The sequence below is a fragment of the Cryptomeria japonica genome, chromosome 7, assembly GCF_030272615.1.
Source record: "Cryptomeria japonica chromosome 7, Sugi_1.0, whole genome shotgun sequence".
Taxonomy (NCBI): Eukaryota; Viridiplantae; Streptophyta; class Pinopsida; order Cupressales; family Cupressaceae; genus Cryptomeria; species Cryptomeria japonica.
The window spans coordinates 599,867,012-599,893,715 of record NC_081411.1 but is presented as its reverse complement, the minus strand read 5'-3'; the positions used below and the strand labels follow the sequence as shown (position 1 = coordinate 599,893,715).

General features: G+C 37.1%; 1 protein-coding gene across 1 annotated transcript in view; it reads right to left on the bottom strand.

Annotated features, from left to right (window-relative positions):
- Positions 1-968: 968 nt before the first annotated feature.
- Positions 969-26,704, bottom strand: part of LOC131029662 (receptor homology region, transmembrane domain- and RING domain-containing protein 2) — a 72,572-nt gene continuing 46,836 nt past the window's right edge. Inside the window, exon 5 of the mRNA XM_057960250.2 lies at positions 969-1,777. Coding sequence (XP_057816233.2) covers positions 1,275-1,777 — 503 coding nt within the window. The 3' untranslated portion in view covers positions 969-1,274. The remainder of the gene's footprint in view (positions 1,778-26,704) is intronic.

The following is a 26,704-nucleotide window of genomic DNA, read 5'->3' as shown; positions in this document are numbered from 1 at the left end:
CTTTTATTTTTAGCTCTTTCTTTGTCTCGCCATTTTCGTTTCCTTCTCTATTTGCTTCTTTCCTCCCCTTTTACCGCATTTGTTTTGTTTGCTCCTTCGCTTGGTCCTAGTCCTCACTTTTGCCTTTTTATACATTTTTATTTTCTTTTAATTTACTTGTTTATTTTGTTTTATTCACTTTCCTTGTCGACTTTCTCTCCTCTCTTCTCGTCGGCCTTCCTAAACCTCCCCTTGCTTTTTTGTTTTCCTTCCCCATATATAGGCTTGATAAATCTTACAATTCTTCCAACTCATCCATTTCCCATCCTGATAAAGGATCATGTAGTGTGATCCAAAAATCGATTCAAAATTTTTTCACCACAGTTTTATCCAGAAAATTATACAATCAATTATAAAACTGTGTAAACATCATATTCTTAATTTGAAGGAATTGTCATCCAAATGTAGAAAAAAAGAATGTTCAAGCAAAGGAAGGAGCTAAAGCATAGCGCAGGAGGTTGACATCTCTTCTCAAGGCTGCTAGCAAGAGCCTCTCAATATAATGAAGCAAATATTTTTTGGCAGCACAAAAACATCCCGTTGAGTACATTTTTATCTACATTCACTCAGTTCATTTAGGAATTTTTTTACAATTTTCTAATAATCACTTCCACAATAACACATCAAAGTTTCAACAATTATTTGCCTTGCCTATTGTATTCCTCGTATTCCAGAACAAATCCAGACATTAGCCTTTTTGTATAAACCAGACCAATTGAAAGCCTTTGGCTGCAATTGACCTCAATTTGTGTTTCAAAAAAAATTGTCAACTGCTTCATTCTAACAGAAAACAAATTTGTGTTTTTATGTCAAGAGTGTTAGATACATTGGTCAAATGGTGCACATAATAGGGCTCATCAATGCAAAACTGTTACACTAAGCTATGATACCGTTTTGTAAGACACCAAATTCCTTCACTGAAAAAATGGTTGAATTATGAATCAAATCTTATCATAACAAGGAAGCTATATAACCAATTGATATTTATAAGTGCACTCCCCTAATGGGGCCTTGCTGTCACGCTACTCTTCTAAGTGGGATTTCATTTCAGAATTCCCTACATCAGAAAACTTAATAAGCAATATATACAGACAAGCAAAATTGATTATTCACTAAATCGAAAAAGGTATATACATGTTACCAAAATGGGCAATTAGAAAGAAATAGAGCATCGTGGAATGCCCATATGGATGTCTATGCCTCATCTTTAGATGTAAATCGCCCAAGGAAAGCTATTACACTTGACAAATATCACTTCCCTGGCTTAAAGAGTTCAAGGCATCCGAATCATCTGAAGATGATGTGTTATTAGGTACGTTGCAGTAATTTTTGCTTCTCAAGTTCATACCATTATTACCTGTAGACCAGTGATGTGACATAGTTCTAGATGGGTTGAAAACCATGCCTTCTGCATTTGACATGTGAGAATTATTGTTCTGGCCATCAGAATCTTGAATAAACATATATGCGGTTGCTTGACTTTGATTAGGGGTCAGCGAATATGCTGTTGAGTAAGGAGGAGCACTTCTGGTATGTGTTTGTGTGTCTATAGAAACAGTTGTTTGTATTGGTATAGATGACGATTCAGTCACCACTCGTGGTCTTGAAACAGAAGATAAAAGTGGGGTCTGCTCCGAGGGAGGACAAACTGAACTTGTTGAATGTGTATCCTGTTTGCAGATTGGGCAGAATGCCCTACGAGTAGTGAGCCACTTATCCACACACAATGCATGGAAATCTGCACAGTCCAAAAATAACCAATGAAATAGTTCAGAATAACAAGCTCAAAATAATATGCTAACAAACCAGCATATACCATGCAACATATGTAAGTCTTACAAGCCCTTAGTAATTCTGTTCCTTTTTCTATGCAAAAGAAAAATGACAACTTGCTGAAAAGAAAGAGTAAAGGAAATAATTGTGTACCACATAGCTGCATCAAAGCATAAAGGGATTTGAGAAATTAGAATTCTTAAAGAAAATATAATACATAAAACATTTAAAAGAGAAAATAAAAGATAACACAATAAACAAATCAAGGAAGAGAAAACAAAGAATTGGATAGAAGGATGTTTGATCAGCATCAAAGCACCGAGAGACAACAGTTTATGGTGGAGGAAAACAGTAGAAGCAATAATTTTGAGATATTATGCTTGGATTATTTGGGAAGTATGAAAGTTGGGCTTAAGATCGCAACCAAAATCATTGTTAAGAATCACTGTGATCGGTTTAATTGTGTGGTACAGATAAGTAGTCCCCTGTGTGTGAATGACAAGAGTTTGTACTGAGGCATGGTCCATACTTAGCAGACATCATGCACATTTACTTTCATGTTCTGCCTAAGTATGATGATATTCTTAGATGATGTCCATTCTTCTACAGGAATTTCTCTAAGCATATACTACATATATATAAAGATGGCTTGATTAGCTTACCGCACGAACCCTGTCATATGATAGGTAGTGATATTTTTCTATTAACTTTAGTACTTATCTTGCAAGAACTAAATACTAATGTTCAGGAGATGATATCTATACAATTCTTCCTGTTACATATCAACTGAAATTTCTGCAATACTTCATTGTATTTTGCTTCTAATAACTTCATTTTTCAATGATGTTTTGTAATGTTTAATGGTAAATACATGTCCTTTAAAAATATGGCTGACCAATGCAGTAAGCAACAACAAATATGTATGCTAAAAGTATAAACAATGCAAACTCCCTACTTAATCACACAAAACAGATAAAGATCTACTTAGTTGATTAAAATGTAAAAACTAAAACTAATTCAGTGTATAAGGAATTGCCGTGTAGCAGGAAAACAAGTTTAATAAATCAGAATTGAATCTCTGAAAGCTCAGCAAATAAAAGTTGATCCTAAAACAATGTGCTGTCATGAGTTCAATCCTAAGGGTAGAGATATCTTGTAGCGCTAAAACCTATGTTCCACAGAGTTTCTGAGATTGAGACAACAGGGGATGGCATGATGCATTTCCACCACAGCTGATGAGACAGGAGGCCTTTTTTCAGGGGACAGTAGACAGCAACTACATAAATGTATATGGCAGGACACATTTCCAGCACAGCTGAGACAAGAAGCCTTTTTGTAGGGGACAGCAGACGGCAGGCAGCAATTGCATATATGTATATGTATGCGGGAAAAGCGAGTCGATAGAATTCAAAATGTGGAAAACGGAGCTCTATGGAGCCTTGCTCACACACCCACAGGACTTCTTGGTGCAAGCTATGAAGTAATGAAGTATCACTCAGCTTCCCAAGGTTGGTCCCATGGTTCTCTATCTTACACGGTCCCTCAAACCAATGTTTTTGCTCTCAGATCACTGAGCAAAATGGTTTAGGGATGGCAAATGCAAGAACGAGGGATGCTTTTGATAGATTTTAGAATGAAATGCATCCTAAGCTATGCATGATCTTAAAATGCAATAAACTAGATTATAAGATGACAAGATTAGTAAAGAAACTATCCTAGCATACTATATTAGTTAATGATTTAAGCTAATGATAAAGAAAGTACTCTAAACATGCATATTTAGATTAATTTCAATCTAAAAGAGAGGCTAAAATGATGAGCATAAAATGGTATGAAAGTTTGAATGTATTTGAGCATAAGTATGATACTACAAACTTGGATTGATCTCCCAAAATGGAGGAATGAGAGCTCTATTTATAGCAAAAACAGGGCAATGGATAGTCAAGATTGAAAGAGTTGATCAAGGGTTGAGTTTGAAAGTTGGGGATCCATGTTTGCAATTTGCACCAATGAAATGGTGACAAGTGTCAACATAGGGTTGGGTTGAGAGAAGGGGTTGGAAGCATTAAATGCCTGAGAAGACCTTATGGTTATCTAGAGATAAGGGTTAAGCTTAAGTTAGGCTTACCCATTGTATTAAGAGTTAATCCAAGGATAAACCCTTGTGCAAATGATTAAGAGATAATTATAGTCAAAGCATTAAAGGCTTGATGAGACCCTTGGGTTGGATGAAGGTTAAGTTAGGCAAAAAGTCTCTAACCATGTAAGAGGGTTGAATTAACCATTAATGGTTTGGGAGACTTTGGGGATATTAAGTGGTTGAAGATTTGAAGCCTTTAATGGTTATCAAAGACTTTAAGGTTTTGAGAAGTGACCTCCCCTTGCTTAGGGATGTGACAAAGTTTAGAAGATGGGTTAGGCTAATTAGAAACGATTCGAAGAGTCTAGAAGAAATTAGGAAGGGGTTTAGGAAGCAAGTGGGAAATGTAGGAGAATGCAAGTGGATGGAGGGATAATAGGATTTAATTGAATTTAATGAATTTCATTCAATTTGGTTGCAATTAAATAAATTAGATTTATTTAATTTAGGATAACTATTTAATTAAATTTGAATTTAATTAAAAGTGGATAGGGGGGATTTAATTGAATAAAATGATTTATTCATTAAATGGGTATAGTGAATTTAATTTAAATAAATTGAGTAATTTACTTAATTAAATAGAGGAATGTGGGTAATTTAATGGTCTAACCTAATAAGGCAAGGCATGGGGCAGAAGGAGTTGGCTCATCTTGGATTAACTAGATTTGCTACTAATTTCAATACATTATAATCCTTGATTCAGTCAAAGGCAGCTTTGAGGCATATGTTTGTTAGTGAGGAGTCGTCTTCGTCATTCGATGCTACAATCACTAGAAGGATTGATGTGGCATATTGCATTTTTATGAGCTAGGCTTTTGTGTACCTGCTATGGAGATTGTGAAAGCCAAATTTAACTCTACATTTCGTTTTAATTTTTATTCATATTGTCTTTTATTTGCGTTCACACTTAAGTCAATGTTTCACAATAATTGTAGCTCACTAAGCCCTTAGTAGTTCTCATACAAGTTGCTAACGGGGAGAAGCCCACAATGGGCTACATATATGAGGGCATGGATAGGACCAAGGAGACCATTAAATCAATCTATGCGGGAGTTGAGGGTAAGTATCGTCCCATTTGGGATTGATAGGATATGGCACCCCCAACTTCACAAGCCCCTCCATGCAGTTGCTTATTTCCTCAATCTGGCATTTCAATACCACCTTGATTTAAAGGCAGATGAGGAGGTTTTGAATGGATTCTACTCAGTGATAGGGTGGATGTCGCCTAGTGAATAGTCCACAAGCTAGAGACCTTTACTCATGCATAAGGAGGGCTCTTTCTTGTCTAATGTGCAAAGAAAGTCAGACGACATTGCAGCCAGGAAAAAATATATTTAAGGGTATAATCTATGTTCAAAAATGTTTGAAACATAAAGTTGGATAATAGGATTGATTTTCTTTCTTTTTCTCATCTCAAATAGATGGTGGCAAATGATTGGTGCTAATGCACCAAATTTTTTCACATGCTGAGCCAACCATTCACTGCTTCGGGTTGTGAGTGCAATTGGAGTATGTTTGAGCACGTACACTCCAAGAAGTTGTCTGTGGAGAGGTTGAAAGATCTAGATTATGTTCATTAAAACCTTCGTCTGAACCACAAACAAATTTGGGGCATTGACTCTAGCCCCATCATGCCAGAGTTTGATTCACAATCTATGTGGATAACTAAGGCCGAGGATCCTATCTTTAGTGATGACAACCTTGATTGGGTTGACTAGGCAGAGACAGAGGTTGAGGCTATAGCCTTAGTCACAAGGTTCGCCGAACTTTATGTATGAAGTTCGAAGTTTGGCAAACTCTTACAAAATTTAAAAAATTCGCTCAAATTTGCCCTTTAATTCGTATGGAACAAGCTTCAAGTGTTATTTCATCTTCAAGATGTTAATGCATGGTAGCTTCGGTAAGATAAATGATTGAATGAGAGATAAATGAAGTCTCTCATTCAATCATTTATCCTATCAATAAACTATCAGGAAAACTTCAAGCTATTTCATTTGAAAATCATTCCTCATTTGTATATATCCAATCTACTTGATCAATATCGATAATCATATTATAGCATGGTATATCTATTTGCATTATAACTGTGATCACCGATGATTATCGAGTTAACCATGTATCCCGATTTATATCGGATATCTTCTCAGCAGTAAACAAATAATGATTATTGGATTGTTATCGGGTGGCAAAGTATGCACCGCCTAACTATTAGTTAGTGATTGGTATCGGTCAACTTAGACACCGGTTGACATCGGTTAATATGCCACACAAACACTGATTGGCATCGGTTAACATGCCACGTGAATACCGATTGGTATTGAACACTAAGTTACATAGACCCCGATTAGTATCGGGCTGGTGATTAAAATAAACACCGATTGATAGTTATATATCAAAGGGTGCGATCAAGTAGTGTCTTGTTCGATCATGTCCATAAGACATGACCGGTCAAGGCACTGCTTGATCCTCCCCTCTTGCATATATATATATATATATATATATATATATATATATATATATATATATATATATATATATATCAATCGATATTTGTGAAGAGGACATTGAAATCGATAAATACTCCTCTCACCTGCCATACAAAAGAAGATAGTCAGATTTATAATATAAACAGATAATACATAGACAAAGAGAATACAATTAGAATACATCTTGCATATTGAATTGAAAATTGAACATCATTTACATGGTATCAGAGCTATAGTTAAATCGAACCTGAGGCTGTTCAATTTTGCGGAAAATTCAAATCAAGCATATATTCAACATCACAATTCTTTCAACGGCTAGCGCTATCAGATTTGAAGATAGACTCGGAGGAGGTGATGACTTCTCAGCATGGAAGTTCAGAATTCAAATGATTCTAAAAGAAAATAAAGTCGAATCATTTGTAAAAACTGAAATGGCAGAACCTGAGACCGAACCTGACAAAACAACTTGGAGAGAGGGAAATGAAAAGGCCATCAAAATCATAGTTGATGGGGTAAGAAATAATATTATGCCCATCATAAGGAAACATAAAACAACCTACAACATGTTCAAAGCACTTGAAGATGCATTTGAGATATCTAACGCCAGTAGAACCTTGGCTTTAAAAAGAGAAATAAATCACATAGCCATGATCAAAGGAGAATCAGTCAATGCCTACTTCATGCGAATATCTGCCCTAAGGGATGAACTGGCAACCCTTGGATATGAGATCTAAAGCAAAGAATTAACACTCATTGCTCTAGATGGGTTGCCTAGCATATTGGAAACATTCGTCCAAGACATCAGTGCAAGGGATGAATTCTCAAAATTCGATAGGCTAAAGGTTGACTGTCTCCAAGAGGAATCAAGGCAAAATAAGAAAGGGATCAAGCAGAAGAATATAGATGAAGATCTCCAAGTTCTAAATACGAACTCAAACAAGAAAAGCAAGCAGAAACAATTCAGAAAGAGAAAAAGTCGTCACGGCAAGAACACCTTCAAGAAGGACCTTTCTCAGATTCAATGTTACAGATGTGACAAATTTGGGCATAATGTTGCCAAATGTCTAGAAAGAGCTAAGCAAGCCACATTTGCCAAAACAGGAAAATCTAAAAGGGAAGAGGACCCCGAGAAGTATGTACTCTATTCAGCACTCACAAACCAAGCATCAAACAAAGTTAACTCCTGGGTGATCGACAGTGGCTCATCCAGACACATTATAGGATTCAGAGAAGTGCTAGACTCCATGAAAGAGGAGAATGATGAGGAAGTAACTATCGTAGATGACTCTACACAACCAGTCAAAGGAGTTGGAACTTGCACCATCAAACTAAAGTCAAGTGTATCATTACAACTTAAAGGAGTACTATATGTTCTAGGCATCAAGAGAAATCTAGTCTCATTATCAGCACTGGAGGACAATGGATACAGAGTGACCTTCATGGACAATAGAGTATTGGCATGGCCAAAGAATTCATCCATCAAGAAAGCTAAAACAATTGGTCAAAGACAAGGCTACTTGTATGAGCTATGCACAGAGCCCAACTTAGCCCTACTCCATGAAACTACAGATGTTAATGAAGTCTGGCATAGAAGACTAGGCCACCTAAATTTTAGAACTTTATCATCAATGGGAGACCTTGTCACAAGTCTACCCAAGTTAAAGCAATATCATTCATGGGCATGCAAAGGATGTGCCCTAGGTAAAAATACAAAAGGTGCTTTTCAGAATAGTACTAGGAAAACAAGTAAAATTTTAGAGTTAGTTCATTCTAATGTATGTGGACCCATGTCCGTACCTTCATTGGGGGTTTTTTTGTATTATGTAATATTTGTTGATGACTACTCTAGAAAAACTTGGATCTACTTTCTGAAATGTAAAGAATCAAAAGAGATCCTTAATAGGTTTAAAGAATTCAAATCACTAACAAAGAACTACTCAGGAAATAAAATTAAAACCCTAAGACTGATAATGGGGGGGAATACACATCAGAATTATTTAAAGAGTTTTGTAAAAATTCAAGGATTAAGAGGGAGTTAACAATACCTTATAACCCTCAACAAAATGGGGTAGCTGAGAGGAAAAATAGGACAATCATTGAAGTTGTCAAAGCTATGATTCTTGATCAGAATCTAAATGTCAATCTTTGGGCAGAAGCAACTAGCACTGTTGCATATATCCAAAACAGATGTCCAGACCCCTTAGGAAGTCTTTACTAAATCAAAACCTGATATTAGCCACCTTAGGATATTTGGATGCCCTGTCTATATTCATGTACCTAGGGAGAAAAGATTAAAACTAGAGCCTTCTGGAAAAAGGGGAATCCTTGTAGGATATAGTGAAACCTCCAAAGCCTACAGGATCCATATACTTGTTCAAAAGAATATTGAACTAAGTAGGGATGTGATCTTTGAAGAAGACTTAGCCTTCAAAAGAGCCCAAAGCTCTCTAGACCCTGAAATCTATATCCCTACCCCTAGCATAGATAAAGATCCTACTCCTGAGCTTCAAAGGGAGAATCCTGAGGAAACTATAAGTGAAACTCAATGTCCAGCTAGAGAAAACCTCAAGAAAAGACCACTATGGGCCACCAAGATTGTAGTAGAAGCTCAAAAATTTGTTGCTCCTTCAGGGACCTTCAGGGAAAGCAAAAGGCCTAATAAATTCACTAGCTATGTTGCCCTTATGAATGATCTCTCTAAAGCCGAACCAAACAATGTATCAGAGGCACTTGAACATCAAGTATGGAAGGATGCCATGTCTGAAGAGTATCAGTCCATTATGAAAAATGATGTTTGGGAGATTGTTCCTAAGCCAACTAAGAAATCTGTTGTTTCATCTAAATGGATTTTTAAGATCAAACATGCTGCAGACGGTAGTATTGAAAAACACAAGGCTAGATTTGTAGCTAGAGGGTTCTCACAAAGGGAAGGAATAGATTATGAAGAAATGTAATGTCCCCTTCTCTGCAGTGATTAGTTCTGTTGGCCGTTAGCCTAGTTCGGAGGCTCGTAGGCTAGTCGGGGGTAGAAATTAGGGTTTCCTATTTTCTAGGAGGATTCTTTGGTGATTTCAGGGGCTATATGTGAGAGTTTGACAATTTGGATTTTGGATTCCTTTTGGGTTTTCAGAGAGCTTCAGGATGGTTCGACATGCATCTGCATCAGGTGACTTTTTCCAGACTTACTATTTTTAGTAAGTACGACGATTGCTCAGAATGTGGTTAAAATCACTTTGGAAACACTTACTATTTTTAGCAGTTCTATTTTTAGCAGAATGTCAGCAGGCTTGTTCAAATGGCTATTTCCGACAAGTTAGTTTGAGCAATTGGTCTTCCCTCATTTTTTGGTGCTATTCTTGGCAAGGGTTCCTCAACTCAATTCAGTGACTATTTCTAGCAGGGCAATTCTCTCAGCTTGTTTCCAGATATCCTTGGAGCTTGTTTTGGCAGGTTCAATATTTGATGAAAAATGGTGTTTTAAATTAAATTATAACTTAAGGCAAAGGTTGTACGATTTATTTAAAAGGAGTTGCTTAAGTTATATTGATATATAAGTCATTTCCTTAATTATATATTGGGTGATTTATTGTTGAGGAAAAATACTTTATAAAGTGAAATATTAATATGGCAAGATGGACACCTTATGGAGAAATAAGTTAATTCTATAATATATTTCACTTATCTGCCTTGGATGCCACATTATGATTTTATTGTCATTTTTATAAAGAATATTTGCTCCTATGAGAAGGTCGATTTGGAGAAAGGAGAAATGAAATGTAATTTCAAAATAATGTGCATTTGGATTTGGCGTTCATTTGGAGGGATTGTGAATTTGAATTTGAGCCCTCAAAATCTATAAATGAGAGTGTTGTGCTTCTCATTTGGTATGAAATGAATTTGCATCGTTATGCTACCGAATTGGCGATTGAAAAATCTGAGCTTCGAAGTGTGGCTTCCTAGCTAAGTCTCAGTTTCATACTTGCAAGATAGTACCTAGCTGTGTTCATGTATTCCCAGTGTTGTTGGTGAGTGAGTTGTAGATTGTGGAGTGTTTTGATTGAGATTGGAGTGTTTTTTGGTTGCTGGTCGCGGGACTGCTGAAAGTGTATTTTGCTCGCACCTCTTGGCCAGGCGATTCCATCATTCTGGGTACAGGCTCATCCTTCCTTCCTACCACTGGTGATGCATATTGTAAGTTTTTAGCATCTTATTTTGAGTGTGGATTTTTATATTGAAAATCGAACTTCCCAGGTTAGGCGTGGGGTTTAGTTAATGCATTGGGAAGCGTGCAAAATAAATATGGGTGTTTTGATGGCTTTCCTTGGGTTTGTTCTCATTGTGGCAAGTATAGCAATTGTTTAGAACAGATTTTGGGTGAATTGGGTGAGTAATGAGAGTTATGAGCGTTTTAGTGAATCCACAGGCTGTTGGTTTTGCAATTCCAGCCTGCAGATTTTTGATTTTAGCAGAAATTTCATGTTCTTAATTGGATGTTCAGCATTACTCTCTTCTCACATTATCTTGATTATTGTAAGGTTAAGTAGTAGTAGTACTAACCAATTCTGCCTTGTAAATCTCACCCCACTGAAAAGTGGAAGAGGCTGGCTTGCCGCCTATTTTCAAGTAAATTGTAATCCAGTCCTCCCACTGCATAAGTGGTCGAGTGATGTCTGATTGTAATGGTCCTCCCGCTGCATAAGCGGTTGAGTTGAGTTTGTTTTATAATTTCAATCCTCCCGCTGAAATATTGCGGTTGAGTGATTTGTGCCTTGTGTGTTTCTCTTGGCTGGTTCACCGCCAAGTTTCTTGCATCCCGCTTGCCGCTCAGTATTGTATTTCATTTCATCTTTCAGCAGTTTGAGATCTAACAATACCCTATTCACCGTATGCTCTCACCTTCCCACATTGGGCACTTGGTGATTAGAAAGTGGAAGGGTTGCAATCTTCAGCAAGTTTTCAGTTTATGCTTTCTAACCTTAACGGGTTATTTGTTGTGGATGATTGTTATTGGCTTAAAAACAAAAAAAAATAACTGGGTTATTACAAGAAACTTTTGCACCTCTTGCCAAATATACATCAGAAGAGTTGTATTAGCCATTGCAGCAGCAAAGGGGTGGAAGGTACACCAAATGGATGTTAAGACAGCATTTCTAAATGGTGAGATCTCATAAGAAGTCTACCTAGAGCAACCTGAAGGGTTTGAAATTCATGATGCAAAGTCTCATGTGTGTAGACTCAAGAAAGCTCTCTATGGGCTTAAATAGGCTCCCAAGGCTTGGTATGAAAGAATTGAAACCTATCTCTCATGACTAGGCTTCTCTAAGAATAATGCAGATCCTAATCTCTACTACAAAAGAAATAAAAGTGATATTCTAATGTTGATTTTATATGTTGATGACTTGTTAATCAAAGGAAATGATCACCTTATAGATCAATGCAAGAAAGATCTATCCAAAGAATTTGATATGAAGGACCTGGGACTCCTTCATTACTTCCTAGGATTGGAAGTATGGCAGAATTCTGACAACATTATACTAAACCAAGGAAACTATACCTCTCCTATGGAAACCAATTTACACAAACTTAAAGAAGCAGCAACAAAGTCACAACCCACTGACTCTACTCGATACAGACAGATGATTGGGTCCCTGATGTACCTGGTGAATACAAGGCCAGATATCTGTTATGCAGTTAATGCTTTAAGTCAGTTTATGTGTGAACCTAAGGAGATACATCTAGTTGCAGTAAAACACATCATGAAATACCTACAAGGTACCCTAAACCTTGCTCTCAAATATGAGAAAGTTGATATAGACCTACATGGATTCACAGATTCAGATTGGGATTGGGCTGGAAGTGTAACTGATAGAAAAAGCACTTTAGGGTGTTGCTTCAGTCTAGGTTCAGCCATGATATCTTGGATCAGCAGGAAGCAGTCTTTTGTAGCTCAAAGCTCCACCGAGGCAGGATACATTACAGCTTCTATGGCTGCCCGAGAGGCAGTATGGCTTAGGAAGTTGCTTGTGGGGTTGTTTGGAGAACCTATGAAACCCACTGTTATACATTGTGACAATCAGAGCTGCATAAAACTTTCAGTAAATACAGTGTTTCATGATAGATCCAAGCATATTGAGATTCCATACCACTATGTGCGAGATATGGTAGACAGAAATGTGATTCAATTAGAATATGTTTGTATAGGAGATCAAACAGTAGATATTCTGACCAAACCTCTTTCCAAAGTGAAGGTTGATCACATCAGAAAAGGTTTAAGTATGATAGAAAGGTAATTTGCTTTGTAATCTGTATTTACATATCAATAAGATGTTTAATGTGTAAACTTCTTTGTCATGATAGGACATTTTGGATTTTATCCCCTGGGTTCATATCTAAGAGGTGACGATCTCTCAAGATAATGAACACTTGTATGTAGACATTATAAGGTGACAATCTTATAATGTCCAAACCAGTTATCATGTTGGATCTCTAGTGGGTCATGGATGTGCCATGATTGTGTTGTGGTAAAACATTTGTATAAGATGTTAGTGCACCTACCACAACTTGGATAAAGATGAGAATTGAATATTTTCTCATATGATTATCCTTAAGTATTGCGTGTTTAGGCAATATTGATATCACATGCTTAGGTGATATCCTATCATCACAAGATTGACGTGATGGACATTTTGTATCACGTGTATAGGTGATACTTCATACCATGTGATTAGGTGATATGATTTCCTAGAAAGTTTGAATGTGTAAAGAATACTAACCATCATTTGAATTGTGATGCTTGATATACTGTTGTTATTTATCTTACCTAGCTAAGAGGGAGTGTTAATGCATGGTAGCTTCGGTAAGATAAATGATTGAATGAGAGATAAATGAAGTCTCTCATTCAATCATTTATCCTATTGATAAATCATCAGGAAAACTTCAAGCTATTTCATTTGAAAATCATTCCTCATTTGTATTTATCCAATCTACTTAATCGATCAATATCGATAATCATATTATAGCATGGTATATCAGTTTGCATTATAACTGTGATCACCGATAATTATCGGGTTATCCATGTATCTTGATTTATATCGGATATCTTCTCAGCAGTAAACAAATAATGATTATCGGATTGTTATCGGGTGGCAAAGTATGCACTGCTTAACTATTAGTTAGTGATTGGTATCGGTCAACTTAGACACCGGTTGACATCAGTTAATATGCCACGCAAACACCGATTGGCATCGGTTAACATGCCACATGAATACCGATTGGCATTGAACACTAAGTTACATAGACCCCGATTAGTATCGGGCTGGTGATTAAAATAAACACCGATTGATAGTTATATATCAAAGGGTACGATCAAGTAGTGTCTTGATCGGCCATGTCCATAAGACATGACTGGTCAAGGCACTGCCTGATCCTCCCCTCTTGCATATATATATCAATCGATATTTGTGAAGAGGACATTGAAATCAATAAATACTCCTCTCACCTGCCATACAAAAGAAGATAGTCAGCTTTATAATATAAACAGATAATACATAGATAGAGAGAATGCAATTAGAATACATCTTGCATATCGAATTGAAAATTGAACATCATTTACACAAGAATCACAAAAGATCTGATTAAGTATGTAATGAAGTATCTGAGACTATTTGAGAGCTAGAAATGGAGATAGGAAAGATCAGCGTAGTGGTTTAAGCAGTTTTCAAGAGAGCAGCGCTAAAATATAGTGGTTTAAGCAGTTTTCAAGAGAGCAGCGCTAAAATATATTCAACCAAGAAGCATAAACAATGTCCATCATGCCCTGCGATGGAAATGAAGTCTGTCTAAAATAGTCAACTTCTACTATAAAACTTGACATTATTTATAGATTGAAAAACTAAAATTAAAATTTTTGAGTATATCTATATTATAATATTTTAAAATTCATTATAATGTATTAAATTTAATAATATTTTTTTATTTTTCATAAAATTTAATTTTAATAGGTGTAAAATATTTATATTAATTTTAAATTTTATATAATATTTTTTTATTTTAATGAACAATACATTTGACTATCTTATTTTATAATATAATTTACTTTCAAATTTATTTAGCATTGTCCAGCTATTTTGACAATTTAATGGATTTACTATTTATATATTTATTTTTTTAAATGCAAATTTATACAAGGCAAATTTATTGTCAATTTATTTTTCAAAATCTTTATCCTTGTCGAACTTCATCCGAATTTTATTGTTATTGAACTCGAACTCAAATTCGAAGCTTGTGACTTAGGCTATAGCCATGGCAGAGGAGGATGGAGCACCAGCAGACACAAGCACAGCTGAAGTTGGTGTGGATGGCATGGAATCACATGCAGAGATTATGGCTGCTGCATCATCCAAGACCTACCTTTATAGCCTTCCTAGGAAGGAAGTAGGCTCCTTTGAGCCATAGACTTCTAGTTATTGTTTTGATATTTGTTTGGAACACTTGATGTCATGAATTTCATATTCCATGAGTTTTGTATACATTTGACAATTTTTAAATATCTAAGTGTGTTATTTCCTTCAGCTACAATTTGCGTTTATACTTATATGATTGATGTATACTTTGTGTATGTGATCAACTTAGCTTCTATTTGATGATGTTATTATCTTCAAGGTTTATTTAATAAAGTGTGCATGAAACAAGTTTTAAATCCTTAAAAATCTCTAAATTTCTTGGGTTTTTCACTTTGCCAAGTCTTCATCGAGCTTTTTTCATTGTCTTGAGTCGAAGTTTGAGTCATGCTTGCCTAGTTTAAGTCTCGTAACTATGATATATAGATATATATACTTATACATATACACAAACATACATACATATGTGTGTGTGTATGTGTATGTGTATGTCACAAGGATTGAATTCGAATTTGTGATCGGCAACCACAAAATTCAGATGAAGTTTAGCGATGAGAAAAAGTCAAAGGCACAAGCCCTATGATCACAATGGCCCTGTGGGGGTTTGAACCTTGGTGGCCACAACAACACCACCACTTAACCAACACACTATGGGAAGAACACCAAATTTATTTATTTTTAAAATATAAATAATAAATCCATATATTAAAACACTATTATGTTAAATAACTTAAATTTGAATATATTATAATAAATTTAAGAACATTACAATATCAAATATGTTTAAAATTTAATTTAAATATTATTAATGTATAAAATATTATTAATAATAATATAATTATATCAAAATTTCAATTTAAATATATAAAATATGTTTAAAATTTTAATTTTAATTTAAATAATAAATATAATATTAATAAAATTTAAATTAAATATTTTAAAATATTAAATTGAGGCATTGGATGGGAGAAATACTAAGCAAGTCATGATTCTTGAAAGATCAACAAAAATTGCACTTATCCCTTGCTAGGTCTATTTCCTCCTAGATGGTCGAGATGGCATAGCTAGCTTGGCAATTTCCCATGCTTTAGGTATATAGGGAGTCAAACAAAAGGCATAGGCTCTAGGTTGAGGAATACCCCATGCATATCAAGTCGCAAAAATAATCTCATCAAATTCTAATAAAAAGCCAAAATTGGATCGTGGACTTTCAAGCGACCTCGAGCTCTCCTGAAATGTCTAAACTTGCAAGCTCACACAATCACCACATTGCACTCAGAGACTCGATTTTTAAATATAATTTAACATAAAACCCTAAGCCCTATTCCAAATGAATTTTTTTGGAAAATTACAACAAATTTTTTAGGTGATCTTTTAAATCCGCTGAATTTTGAACTTCATTGCTGAAATTCAGCGAACCCTGTGACTTGGCATATATGCATGTTTATATGTATGTGTATGTGTATGTATATATATATATATATATATATATATACATATGCATATATATGTATGTGTATTATAAAAACAACAATACTCATAATTGTCAATAAACAAAAATATGTAAATACTTCATAATTTGAAATAAAATAAATACTCATAATATATAGCAAAGAAGGAAAAATAAAGAAGTCAAAAGCTAAAAAGATGCATACTTGAGAAAGAACTTTCATTGCAAGAGGTGGCAAGTAAATAAAGCCTTGGCAATGTATGTACCGCCATTCATAAATGTCTTTCCTATACTTGTCTCAAAGAGAAAAACATCAAGGTTTTTTAAAGGTATGAAGTGGCTAAACTTATTCAAGATAACACTCTATATCTACATTTGGGAATATTCTTCTTAATGTAGTCTTGTACCCAATAGTAACCACTTCATCTCGATATGGTGCCACTCTCCTCGGTAAGGAAAGCATCTTTGTGCTATAATATTTTGGGACAAAACAAATGCTAGGAGATGCAAGGGTGTGGTCATCTTGTTCTAACAATCAATGATTATCTTTTGCACTCTCTTAAAAAATGCTTTTATGTGGTCATGATCTTTGGCTTCTATTATGGTTCTTATTTTTTTAATCATAGAGTCCATGTCATCATAAATTTTTCTCAAACATGTCAATCTGTTTCAACATACCTAATCATACTCATGATGGGCTCAATGATACTCAACATATTCCACACAAGCACACCATTCATCATCTAAGATCAACGCTCTAACTCTTTGGGCTCTCATTATGTGATTGCCTCCATACACTCTTAAAGAGTGTTGATGAGAATGGCACTCAATGCCTCTCAAACCTTCACAAATCACCTCAACACGAGCCCACCACTCATCATCTAAGATCAATGCTTTGAATTATTGGGCTCTATCTATATGTGATTGCCTCCATGCAACTATTAAGAGTGTTGATGACCATGGCACTCAACGCCTCTTGCACCTTCACAAATTGCCTCAAGATGATTGTGTGACGCGAATCAAGTCTTGGCAAACTAATATGTTGTGAAAGATAAAAAATAAATAAAAAAAATAAAAAAGTAAATGACATTCAAAATTTAAAAATATTCTAAAAAATAAAATTACCTTCAACAACTCCAAGTTGGATGAGTTTATTAATATGGCTTGTGGCATATGATGATTTGTCACAAACTTTTGAATCTCCACAACCTCCATGTAGATTTATTTGACCCACTCAATCTTTATGCCAATATTTTGCAATATCAAGTCGAGTGCATGTATGGCACAATGTCAAAAGAATATGCCCATATGTATCCTCCACTATTTTATTTATTTATTTTTTGATGGGTAATGGGCCGAAGCCGATAAGGTGTACATACCCTACCCCCTTATGGGATTTGAACTTGTGACCTCTCTTTCAAGAGCACAAGTTCTCCACCACTAGGCCAACTCAGGTTGTACCATATGTATCTTCCACTATTGAACTAGATGCCCTACATTTTTTTGCATTGTTCATTATGACTTGAACAATATTTCCAAGGCCCATCATCTCAATGGTCTATATGAGGATACTAGCAATGAAAGTTGCATCCTTCACATGCCCTTTGCAATCAGCCACCTTCGAAACATTGCCCCTTTAGGTCACAATACAATGAATTTAATTAGTGATCTACTTTTGCAATCTTTCTATTCATTAGCCATGATGGATACTCTTGATTTGGGCCATGTATCCTTGATTTCTCTCAATGTTGCCTATATGGAAGATTCTTCCTTGGACAATAAGGTGAGGCACACCCAAGATTAATCAATAGGTGCACTAGCAATTGTTGTCAACATGTCTTGCCAATATGGTGATCCAACAAGGTTGAAAGGAAGCCCACTACTATAAATGTAATGATCAATGCTCTCATTTACAACCTCCCTTGCTTCATTCTTGAAGACCTTTTCCAATAGGCCTCTTTTACAAGAAAGAAAGGCAATATTCTCTTCTTGAGAAGATGATGGTGGCAAGAAAGGAAGTGGGCCAGCCGGTTGTGTTAAGCTAGTAGAAGATTTTCTGAAATCTTTTCTTGGAAAGAGGATGTACTCTTTCCTTTTATCTATTACTTACTATGTCAACGTCTTCTCGTTCATATATTCCATTATTTAGGACAGCTTGGAGGGGAAAACGTTATTTTACTCACTTCTCTTTGTCAAATGAAACAAAAGAAATGAACAGCCCTCACTTCAAGGAAAAAAATTGGTTTTTCTTTGAAAAAAGCATATTTTTTTGTCTTTTCTTTTTTGGACAGCATGTGGGTCTACCTAGGTTTGTCGAAGTCAAGTCCAGGTTCACCCAAGGTTTGTCTCGGGTACTTGCAGAATCCACAGGGTACCTGTTGTGACCATTTCACACATCGCCTCTTTAGGATGGGGACCCCCTCTTTTTTCTTGGGTTTTGTTTTCCCTTAGCTAGGGTTTTTTCTCTGCTTGCTAGGTGTTTTGAGTGAGTGAGTGGTCGCCTGGGCTGGGTAGATTAGGGTTTCCTTCAAAGCTGAGTGAAGCCTGGCTTTAGGAAGTCATTTGTTGTCTACCTTGAGCCCTAGGGTTGTCTTAGAAGGGTTTTACCTTTCAAAAGATTGAAGATGGATAGATTGGGCGAAAGAGATGAAAGGTCTCAAGTCAGGGTAGGTCAGGAGTGTTAGTTTTCGTGTCAGAGTCATGTTTTCCTCCAAGTCAGAGTCGATTAAGCAGAGTCAGTGGCCAAGGGGAGATTTAGGAGGCGATTTCAGGGATTGATGGGCAAATTCACTTGATGATGATTGAAGAAGTCTTGAAAAATTGTATCCAAGGCAAGGAAAGGAGGTTTGAGGTATAGAATGAGCCAAAACCATGAATTTCGCTCCTGACCCTTCCAAAGGATCCAAGGCTAAATTCTTATTCCTCTGCTCTGCCCCTTGTCTTGACCAAGTTTGAAACTTCTACTGCATGGGATGGAGGACTAGGATGCATTTTTGCCTTAGGAAGAAGGTTTGAAGCGACAAAATGATGGAAATTAGCCTGGAGAAGGAAATTCGCTCCTAACCCTTCCAAAGGGTCCAGGGCGAAATCCTCATCTAACACTCTGTTTTTTGTCAAGACACTGGAAAGACCTAGTTTCAAGTTAAGTAAACGACAAGTAGGCATGATGATGATAGGGAGAGGTGAATTTGATCAAACTTGAAGTGAGTTGAGTAAGAAAGAGGTGTGAAATCAACCTAAAAGATGAATTTCGCTCCTGACCCTTCCAAAGGGTCCAAAGCGAAATTCTTAGAAATCACCTTTTCTTCTCCTTGTTTACATTGAAAACCTTGTTTCTTAGAGATGTGGTGAAGGTTTTGATACGTTCTTCCTAAGAAGTGATTGGAAGCATGGAAGGATGAAGATTTTGATCTAAGACATAGATTTCGCTCCTGACCCTTCCAAAGGGTCCAGAGCGAAATCCACTTTTCCTCCACTTTGCTCTTAGATATGACCAAGGTTGTTGACTTTTGGGGCATAGTTGAGAAGATTTTGATGCATGTTTGCCTTGGAGAGGAGGTTCAAGGCTTTGAAATGGTGGAAATCAACCAAGAATGAGAATTTCGCTCCTGACCCTTCCAAAGGGTCCAGAGCGGAATCCTCAATTTAGCCTTCTTTTTGGCCTTAAGACCTAGGTTAGCCTTGCCTGGAGCTAGTTTGATGGTGGATTGCCTTGGTTTGCGATGGAAGGAAGTTGAATTGATCAAGTTTGAAGGAGAATGGGATGAAAGTAGTGAGAAACTAGCCAAGAATAGGGATTTCACTCCTGACTCTTCCAAAGGGTCCAAAGCGAAAATCCCCATAAATCTCAATTTCTCCCTTGTTAAGACCAAATTCTTAGTTTCTAAGGCAAGCATGGAAGTGTTAGACATTTTTTTTGCCTTAAGGGAGTGATTAAAGATGGAGGAGATGAAGAATCTTAGCTTAATCATGAATTTCGCTCCTGACCCTTCCAAAGGGTCAAGCGAAATTAATGAAAACACTCATTTTCTCCTTAGATAAGGTCAGGATCTTGGTGTAGAGGCAAGGAGAGTGATGTATGTTTGCCTCCAAGATGAGATTGGAGTTGGAAGAATGAAGAATCAAGCCTAGAAAATGATTTTCGCTCCTGACCCTTCCAAAGGGTCCAGAGCGAAAATCTACCTAGACCTCATTTTCTTCCTTGTTTGATCGAAGTTTTAGTATCCAAGGCATGTTGGGGGAAAGATGGTCATATTTTTGCCTTAGGGAATGATTGAAAGCAATAAAATATGGAGATTTTTTCCTAGAAAAGGAAATTCGCTCCTAACCCTTCCAAAGGGTCCAGCGCGAAATTTCACTAAAACACCTTTTTTCCCAATTTTATGCCAAAGCTAGTGCAGACCAACATGGATTGAGATTGGAGGAGCGCCTAGGAATGACTTTGAGTTGCTAGTTATCCATGAATTTGAAGGAATTAAGCAAAACCAAAATTTTCGCTCCTGACCCTTCAAAAGGGCCCAGAGCGAAATCCCTAAAATTACCTATTTTCCTTGCAGGTCAAGTCAAAATTTTGGTTTTTGTGGCTTGGATGGGTGTGGAGAAGTGTGTCCTTGCCTTTCAAAGATGATTGAGGTTAAGAGGATGGAGAAATAAGCTCAAAACAAGATTTTCGCTCCTGACCCTTCCAAAGGGTCCAAAGCGAAAACCCTAAAATCCATCTTATCCTTCAAATTTTGTGCTAAGTCGGGCCTAGACCAAGGTGAGAGAAGCCCTTAGGATTTGCCTTTGAATGATTTTTGACCACCAAAAATGTAAAGTTTGAGCTAAGACAGAAATTCGCTCCTGACCCTTCCAAAGGGTCCAGAGCGAAATTCTGGATAGGCCCTGTCCTTGGCTAGGATTTTGAGCAAATTTTCCTTTTCAAGCCTTTTGAAGATCAAGCAAATGTTGCCAGCGTGAGAAATGGATTCAAATGAAGGAGTCTAGAGGGAACAAAGTGAAAGGAATGGAGTTGAGTGAGAGAAGGCAAGTAAAACATGAATTTCGCTCCTAACCCTTCCAAAGGGTCCAGAGCGAAATTCACAAAATATCATGTTTCCTCCAAGATTGTGTTGAGCCAAGTCAGTAATCAAGGTGGATTGGGCTTAGAGATTGCCTTAGAAGAGATTGTGAATAAAAGAAGGGTGGATTTTGACCTAAGGATGAATTTTGCTCCTGACCCTTCCAAAGGGTCCAGAGCGAAATTCTCATGATCACCTAATTTACCCATGGTGGAAGCAAAAAATTGAATCCCTAGGCTTTGTTGAACTAAAACTAGCATATGCTCACCTTTAAGAGAAATTTGGAGTGAAAGAATGAGTCAATTGAGACAAAATCAAGGAAATCGCTCCTGACCCTTCCAAAGGGTCCAGGGCGAAATCCTTTTGAAATGCCTATTTTTCACTTTGTTTGAGCTAGGCAAAGACAAGTTGCAAGGACATATTGACAAGAGCGTGAAGTGGTGAAAAATCAAGGTTGTCAAGGTATTGATAGATGGAGTAAATGAACCTAGGTGAGATGTTCAACCCAACCTCCTTGGGGTGATTTAAGCCTTCCTCATACCATGAGCATTCTAGTGTATATGAAGAAAATATGCCTTCATCAAATTTTGAAAAAACTCTAGCATCTTCTAGGCTCACCTATATCCTCTCATTAAATTGCTAATCAAACCTCATTTGTGGGAGTAAGGTAGATTCGCTTGATCTAGGCACTTATAAAATGGATTAATTAAATATTTTTAAGCCTTAAAATCAAAAAAATGCACACTTTGGTCCTCAAAACCATATTTTTTACTCTTATTGCTAAGTCGGCCAGCTTGTAAAGGTTTTTATTTTATTTTTTCATGCATTTAACAAGTAGGCCGATTTGACGAATGATGGGAACGCCCTATAAAGGAGAGGTGTATTTTGAAATCTTTAACCATTCATTCATTCTTTCCTATGCGAATTTCAAGAGCAGAATTAGAGGTGCGAATTTAAGCAGATTTAGGCGAATTTCCAGATTTTGAAGGCTGATTGAAGGCTAAAATCACCAAGGGAGGACCTGAAATTCAAATCAAAGAACTTCCGTCCAGCAGATCTCCATTTTCCTTTATCCATTTTTTCAAGGTCGATAGCTAAAAATCAAGGAGAAGGTATGTACAATCAGATTTTGAAGGCATATTGAAAATTTGATTTAATTTTCTATATCAATCCTTTGTGAGGTTAATTCTTCAATTTGATTCTTATCAATTTGAAAATTCATAATTTTAAAGGGTTTATCACACTATTTTCAGATTGTAATCTATTTATTTCTTTGAAAAGTCTCAAATCTCCTATCTTGAGGTATTATACTCAAACCTAACTTAAACCTCTTTTGTAGGTATCAAATGACGACCCCCAAGGCTAGTGGATCCACTACCCGGCAGGCTCTCATCAAAGAAGATCAAAAGAACGATGATTTGGAGACCAGGATCATGTCCAAGTGGAGCAATATCGGAGACACCAATCTAAGAAACTTCAATGTGAAGAAGTTTCGAGAAGCGCCCTACATTGGCAAGCCGTCACCTGTTGCCAAGAAGATAATTGAGAGTGGCATCATCAAGGCCGCAGGCTTCCCTCCCGCAGTCAAATATCACAAGCTGATGATTGAATGCGCCCGGCACTATGATTCACATTCGAGGACAATCGTAGCCAAGGATAGAACTGTCCTAGCCTCTCTCAGAAGAAGCTATAAGTGAAGCTTTTCATCTCCCAGAGCCAAGAGATATGATCTACAAGAGCTTGGAAGGGGCTAGGTCTATCTACGAGGATGATCCTGATACCTGTCTGAACTTCATCAACAAGAATTGGTTACTAAAGAGTAGGCCTCGCTTGAACTAGATACCTAATACGCCACACAGAATTGATTTCCAGGAAGAATTCAAGGACTTGATAACCATGCTCAATCGGGTTACTGGTGCCTCTCAAGCCTTCTTCTTCGACAAGTGGATGTTCTTCTTTATTCAAGTGATAGTCCAAGGAAAAGGAATGCTCAATTGGGCTAGAATCATTAGCAACAACCTAGACATGCAGTTGAGGCGGCTAGCCCGTACCAAGACTTTCCACATGAGTTCATATGTTATATATTCCTTAGTCAGAAGTTTTGAGTATGCAGGGCTACCACACAAAGGAATTGTTGGTAGAGGACCCGGAGAAATAAGAGCTTGTGATTCTTATGTTCAACTGCATCATCTGCCAAGGAATGACCACAAGCTAATCAATGACACCCTCGCGATGTACATCACCAGGACATTGCAAGAGGGGATTCATCACCGACTGTCTCCGGAGGCACAAGAGCTTGTGAAGAAGCATGGTGCATGGTTCATTCACTTTCCAAAATTCACCTACATTAGGGTCCATGGGTGTCCTTCACCTCCCTATATGTTGCCAAGGTATCCTACGGATAGGATAATATTACTTGAGGTGACTAGACAGTTGGCAGCGTATGCTAAAGCATCAAGACATAAGCACGGAAATGGTATCCCCGTACCCATTCTACTAGGGAATTCAATTGAAGTGTATCCTAATTCTCAAGCCGCGGAGGATGCAGAGAAGGAGTTATCTCTATATTCATTCACATCCTTTGCCTCAAGGGAGAATTTCGACCCTCATGGCCACATGGAAGAGACGGTTGGCAAGAAATACAAGCATGAGTTTCAAGTAGAGGACTTCTGGATGAATGTTCAGGATGATATGGAGGTGAAAAGAAAGATGCATTCTAGATTACCCTTGGATCTCATCAGGAAATGTAAGGTTTATAGAGTAGCCGATGAAGCCCCAGGACAGTGGTAGATATCTCCAATCGTCCTATGAGAAGGAAGATAAAGAAGTGAAGATAGATTGGAATGAGCCGGAAGTTTCGGACCTAAGAGCATTAATGGCTCCTATGTTAAATTGCACTCGCAGATGGGTGGACGTACAACATCAAAAATTGAAGGAGTAGAATATAGCCATGACATTCACCCTGGAAACAAGAATAGAAGAAGGAGAAGCAAGTGTGAGTGAGTGAGAATGCATTCTAGATTACCCTTGGATCTCATCAGGAAATGTAAGGTTTATAGAGTAGCCGATGAAGCCCCAGGACAGTGGTAGATATCTCCAATCGTCCTATGAGAAGGAAGATAAAGAAGTGAAGATAGATTGGAATGAACCGGAAGTTTCGGACCTAAGAGCATTAATGGCTCCTATGTTAAATTGCACTCGCAGATGGGTGGACGTACAACATCAAAAATTGAAGGAGTAGAATATAGCCATGACATTCACCCTGGAAACAAGAATAGAAGAAGGAGAAGCAAGTGTGAGTGAGAATGCTTCTCATTCCAAGGGATCAAAGAGAAAGGAAGGACCTGAGAAGAGAGAACCTTCCAAGAAGAAACAAAAAGTGAATTTTGATCGTCCACCGAGTACGTCTTCTAGGCATGAAAAGGAAATAAGTCAAGGAGAAGATCAAAGATAGATAGTGTATGAAATTGATGAGTCTATGGAATCCATGGTGCAGAATGATAAACAAGGTAAAGGACAAACACCACAGCATTCATCGAGTCAATCTCTCCAAGTTGGTGCTAATGAACAACAAGAAGAAAAGAATGATGATGAAGCAACATCTCCTTTCAGAGAAGATAGACCTTTGCCTAAGGAAATACAGGTAAGGGAAAGAAAGTCTTCCATTCCAGATTGGCTAAAAGAAAGGCTGACAAGGGTAGTTGTGGTTGAAGAGGAAGAACAAGTATTCGACTTGGAAAGTCTCATAGGAAATTCCCATGAAGAGATCGAAAAGAAGAAGGCTACAAAGATATCAAAGGTAGTTAGAGATGATACAGGATCCAGGAAGATACAGGTGGCCACACCAGTGGTGGACAAGTATGAGGATGAGATTCTAGCAGAGGAATATGATTTAGAGACATTTGATCTTGGTCCACTTACCTTCGAGCAAGCCATGGAAGAAGCAACTCATTCAGTGAGAGCACTTAATGACAAACTCAATGAAGAAATGGAAAAGAATAAGAAGCTAGAAAGGGAGGTTAGTGCTTGGAGGAATTATTTTAGTCACTTTAGTCAACCTTTAAGGCGACAAGCTCCAGCAGTATCACCTTTGCATGCACTTCCTCTCGAATCAGTAAATGAGGCCGAAAGGATGAAGAACTTAGCCCAACTCATGAGTTCTTGGATTGATGAATCTTACAAGGTAGCCATTGAATTTGTAACAAGAATGATGAAGACAGTCCAATGGGCTATCCAGGTCCTTGAGATCATTCATAATCTATCGATAACTGTGGATGCATTCACTCACACTAAAGACGTTGTCATCCTGGTCTTGCAAGTGATAAGGACACCAAGACAGATTTTAGCACAAGAGAAGATAATGGATGGAGGAACCCATAGCCTTCTACAATGGTCAACTTTACTCCAGATGAAAGAAGTTCTTTTTGAAGACATCAATACCAGATGCAGTCGAGTTGAAGGCACTATCCACCCTATTCAAGACAAGGTGTTTGATGTATTGTGTACAATCCTTGACAGAAGGATAGAGATTGAGACTGATGTAGATGTCCAAGAGTTGGAAGATAGGATCAAGATCATTTTTTGCAAGGAAGAAAGCATGGTCACATAAAAGCAGTGAGATCAGATGTATGCTACTATGTTCTGTTGATGTGTTTTTTATGCACATAACAATACAGAATAAATTACCAAAGTAATTTACCCTCTCTTGAACAAAATCACCTCAGATGCTAAGAATGAGATCAACTAAAATGATTCCAAGGTTTCTACATGTCAGGTCTTGACGAGTGGGTAAGTTCAGTGGTTGATGTGAATTGTTGTGTTTCACTTTGGGGACTCACGCAAATGTTTGCATTATCATGAATGATGCGGAATAGGTGTGCTGACAACTTAAGATTTATCAATATGGCTCTGAATTTACTTCTTACTAAAAAAAGGGGGAAAAAGAATAGGGTTTAGGAAATCTATTCTAAAACTAGGAAAGTAGGAAATGATGAATGGATTTAATGGAATCAAACCAGGCAAGGTCTCACAATTAGGTATTGACACAAGCTTAGTGCAATCATCTAAGGTATACTTAAAGATTTTCAGGCTATCACCATCAAACGTAGACACCATCCCAGTTGATGCTTGTCGACGGACGCGTAGTAGTTGAAGTTATGCTTACTCAAATTCCAATTGACCACACAAGGCACACTTACCAACGGCAAGAGGCTAGTGGTATGGATTAAGGATTCCACACAAATAAATTCAATAAATCTTCCACTCAATCTAACATACATGAAAATAAATTCTAATCTAAATTCTAATCTAACTTGGAGGAATTGAGAACCATGAATGCAAATACAACATTTGAAGAG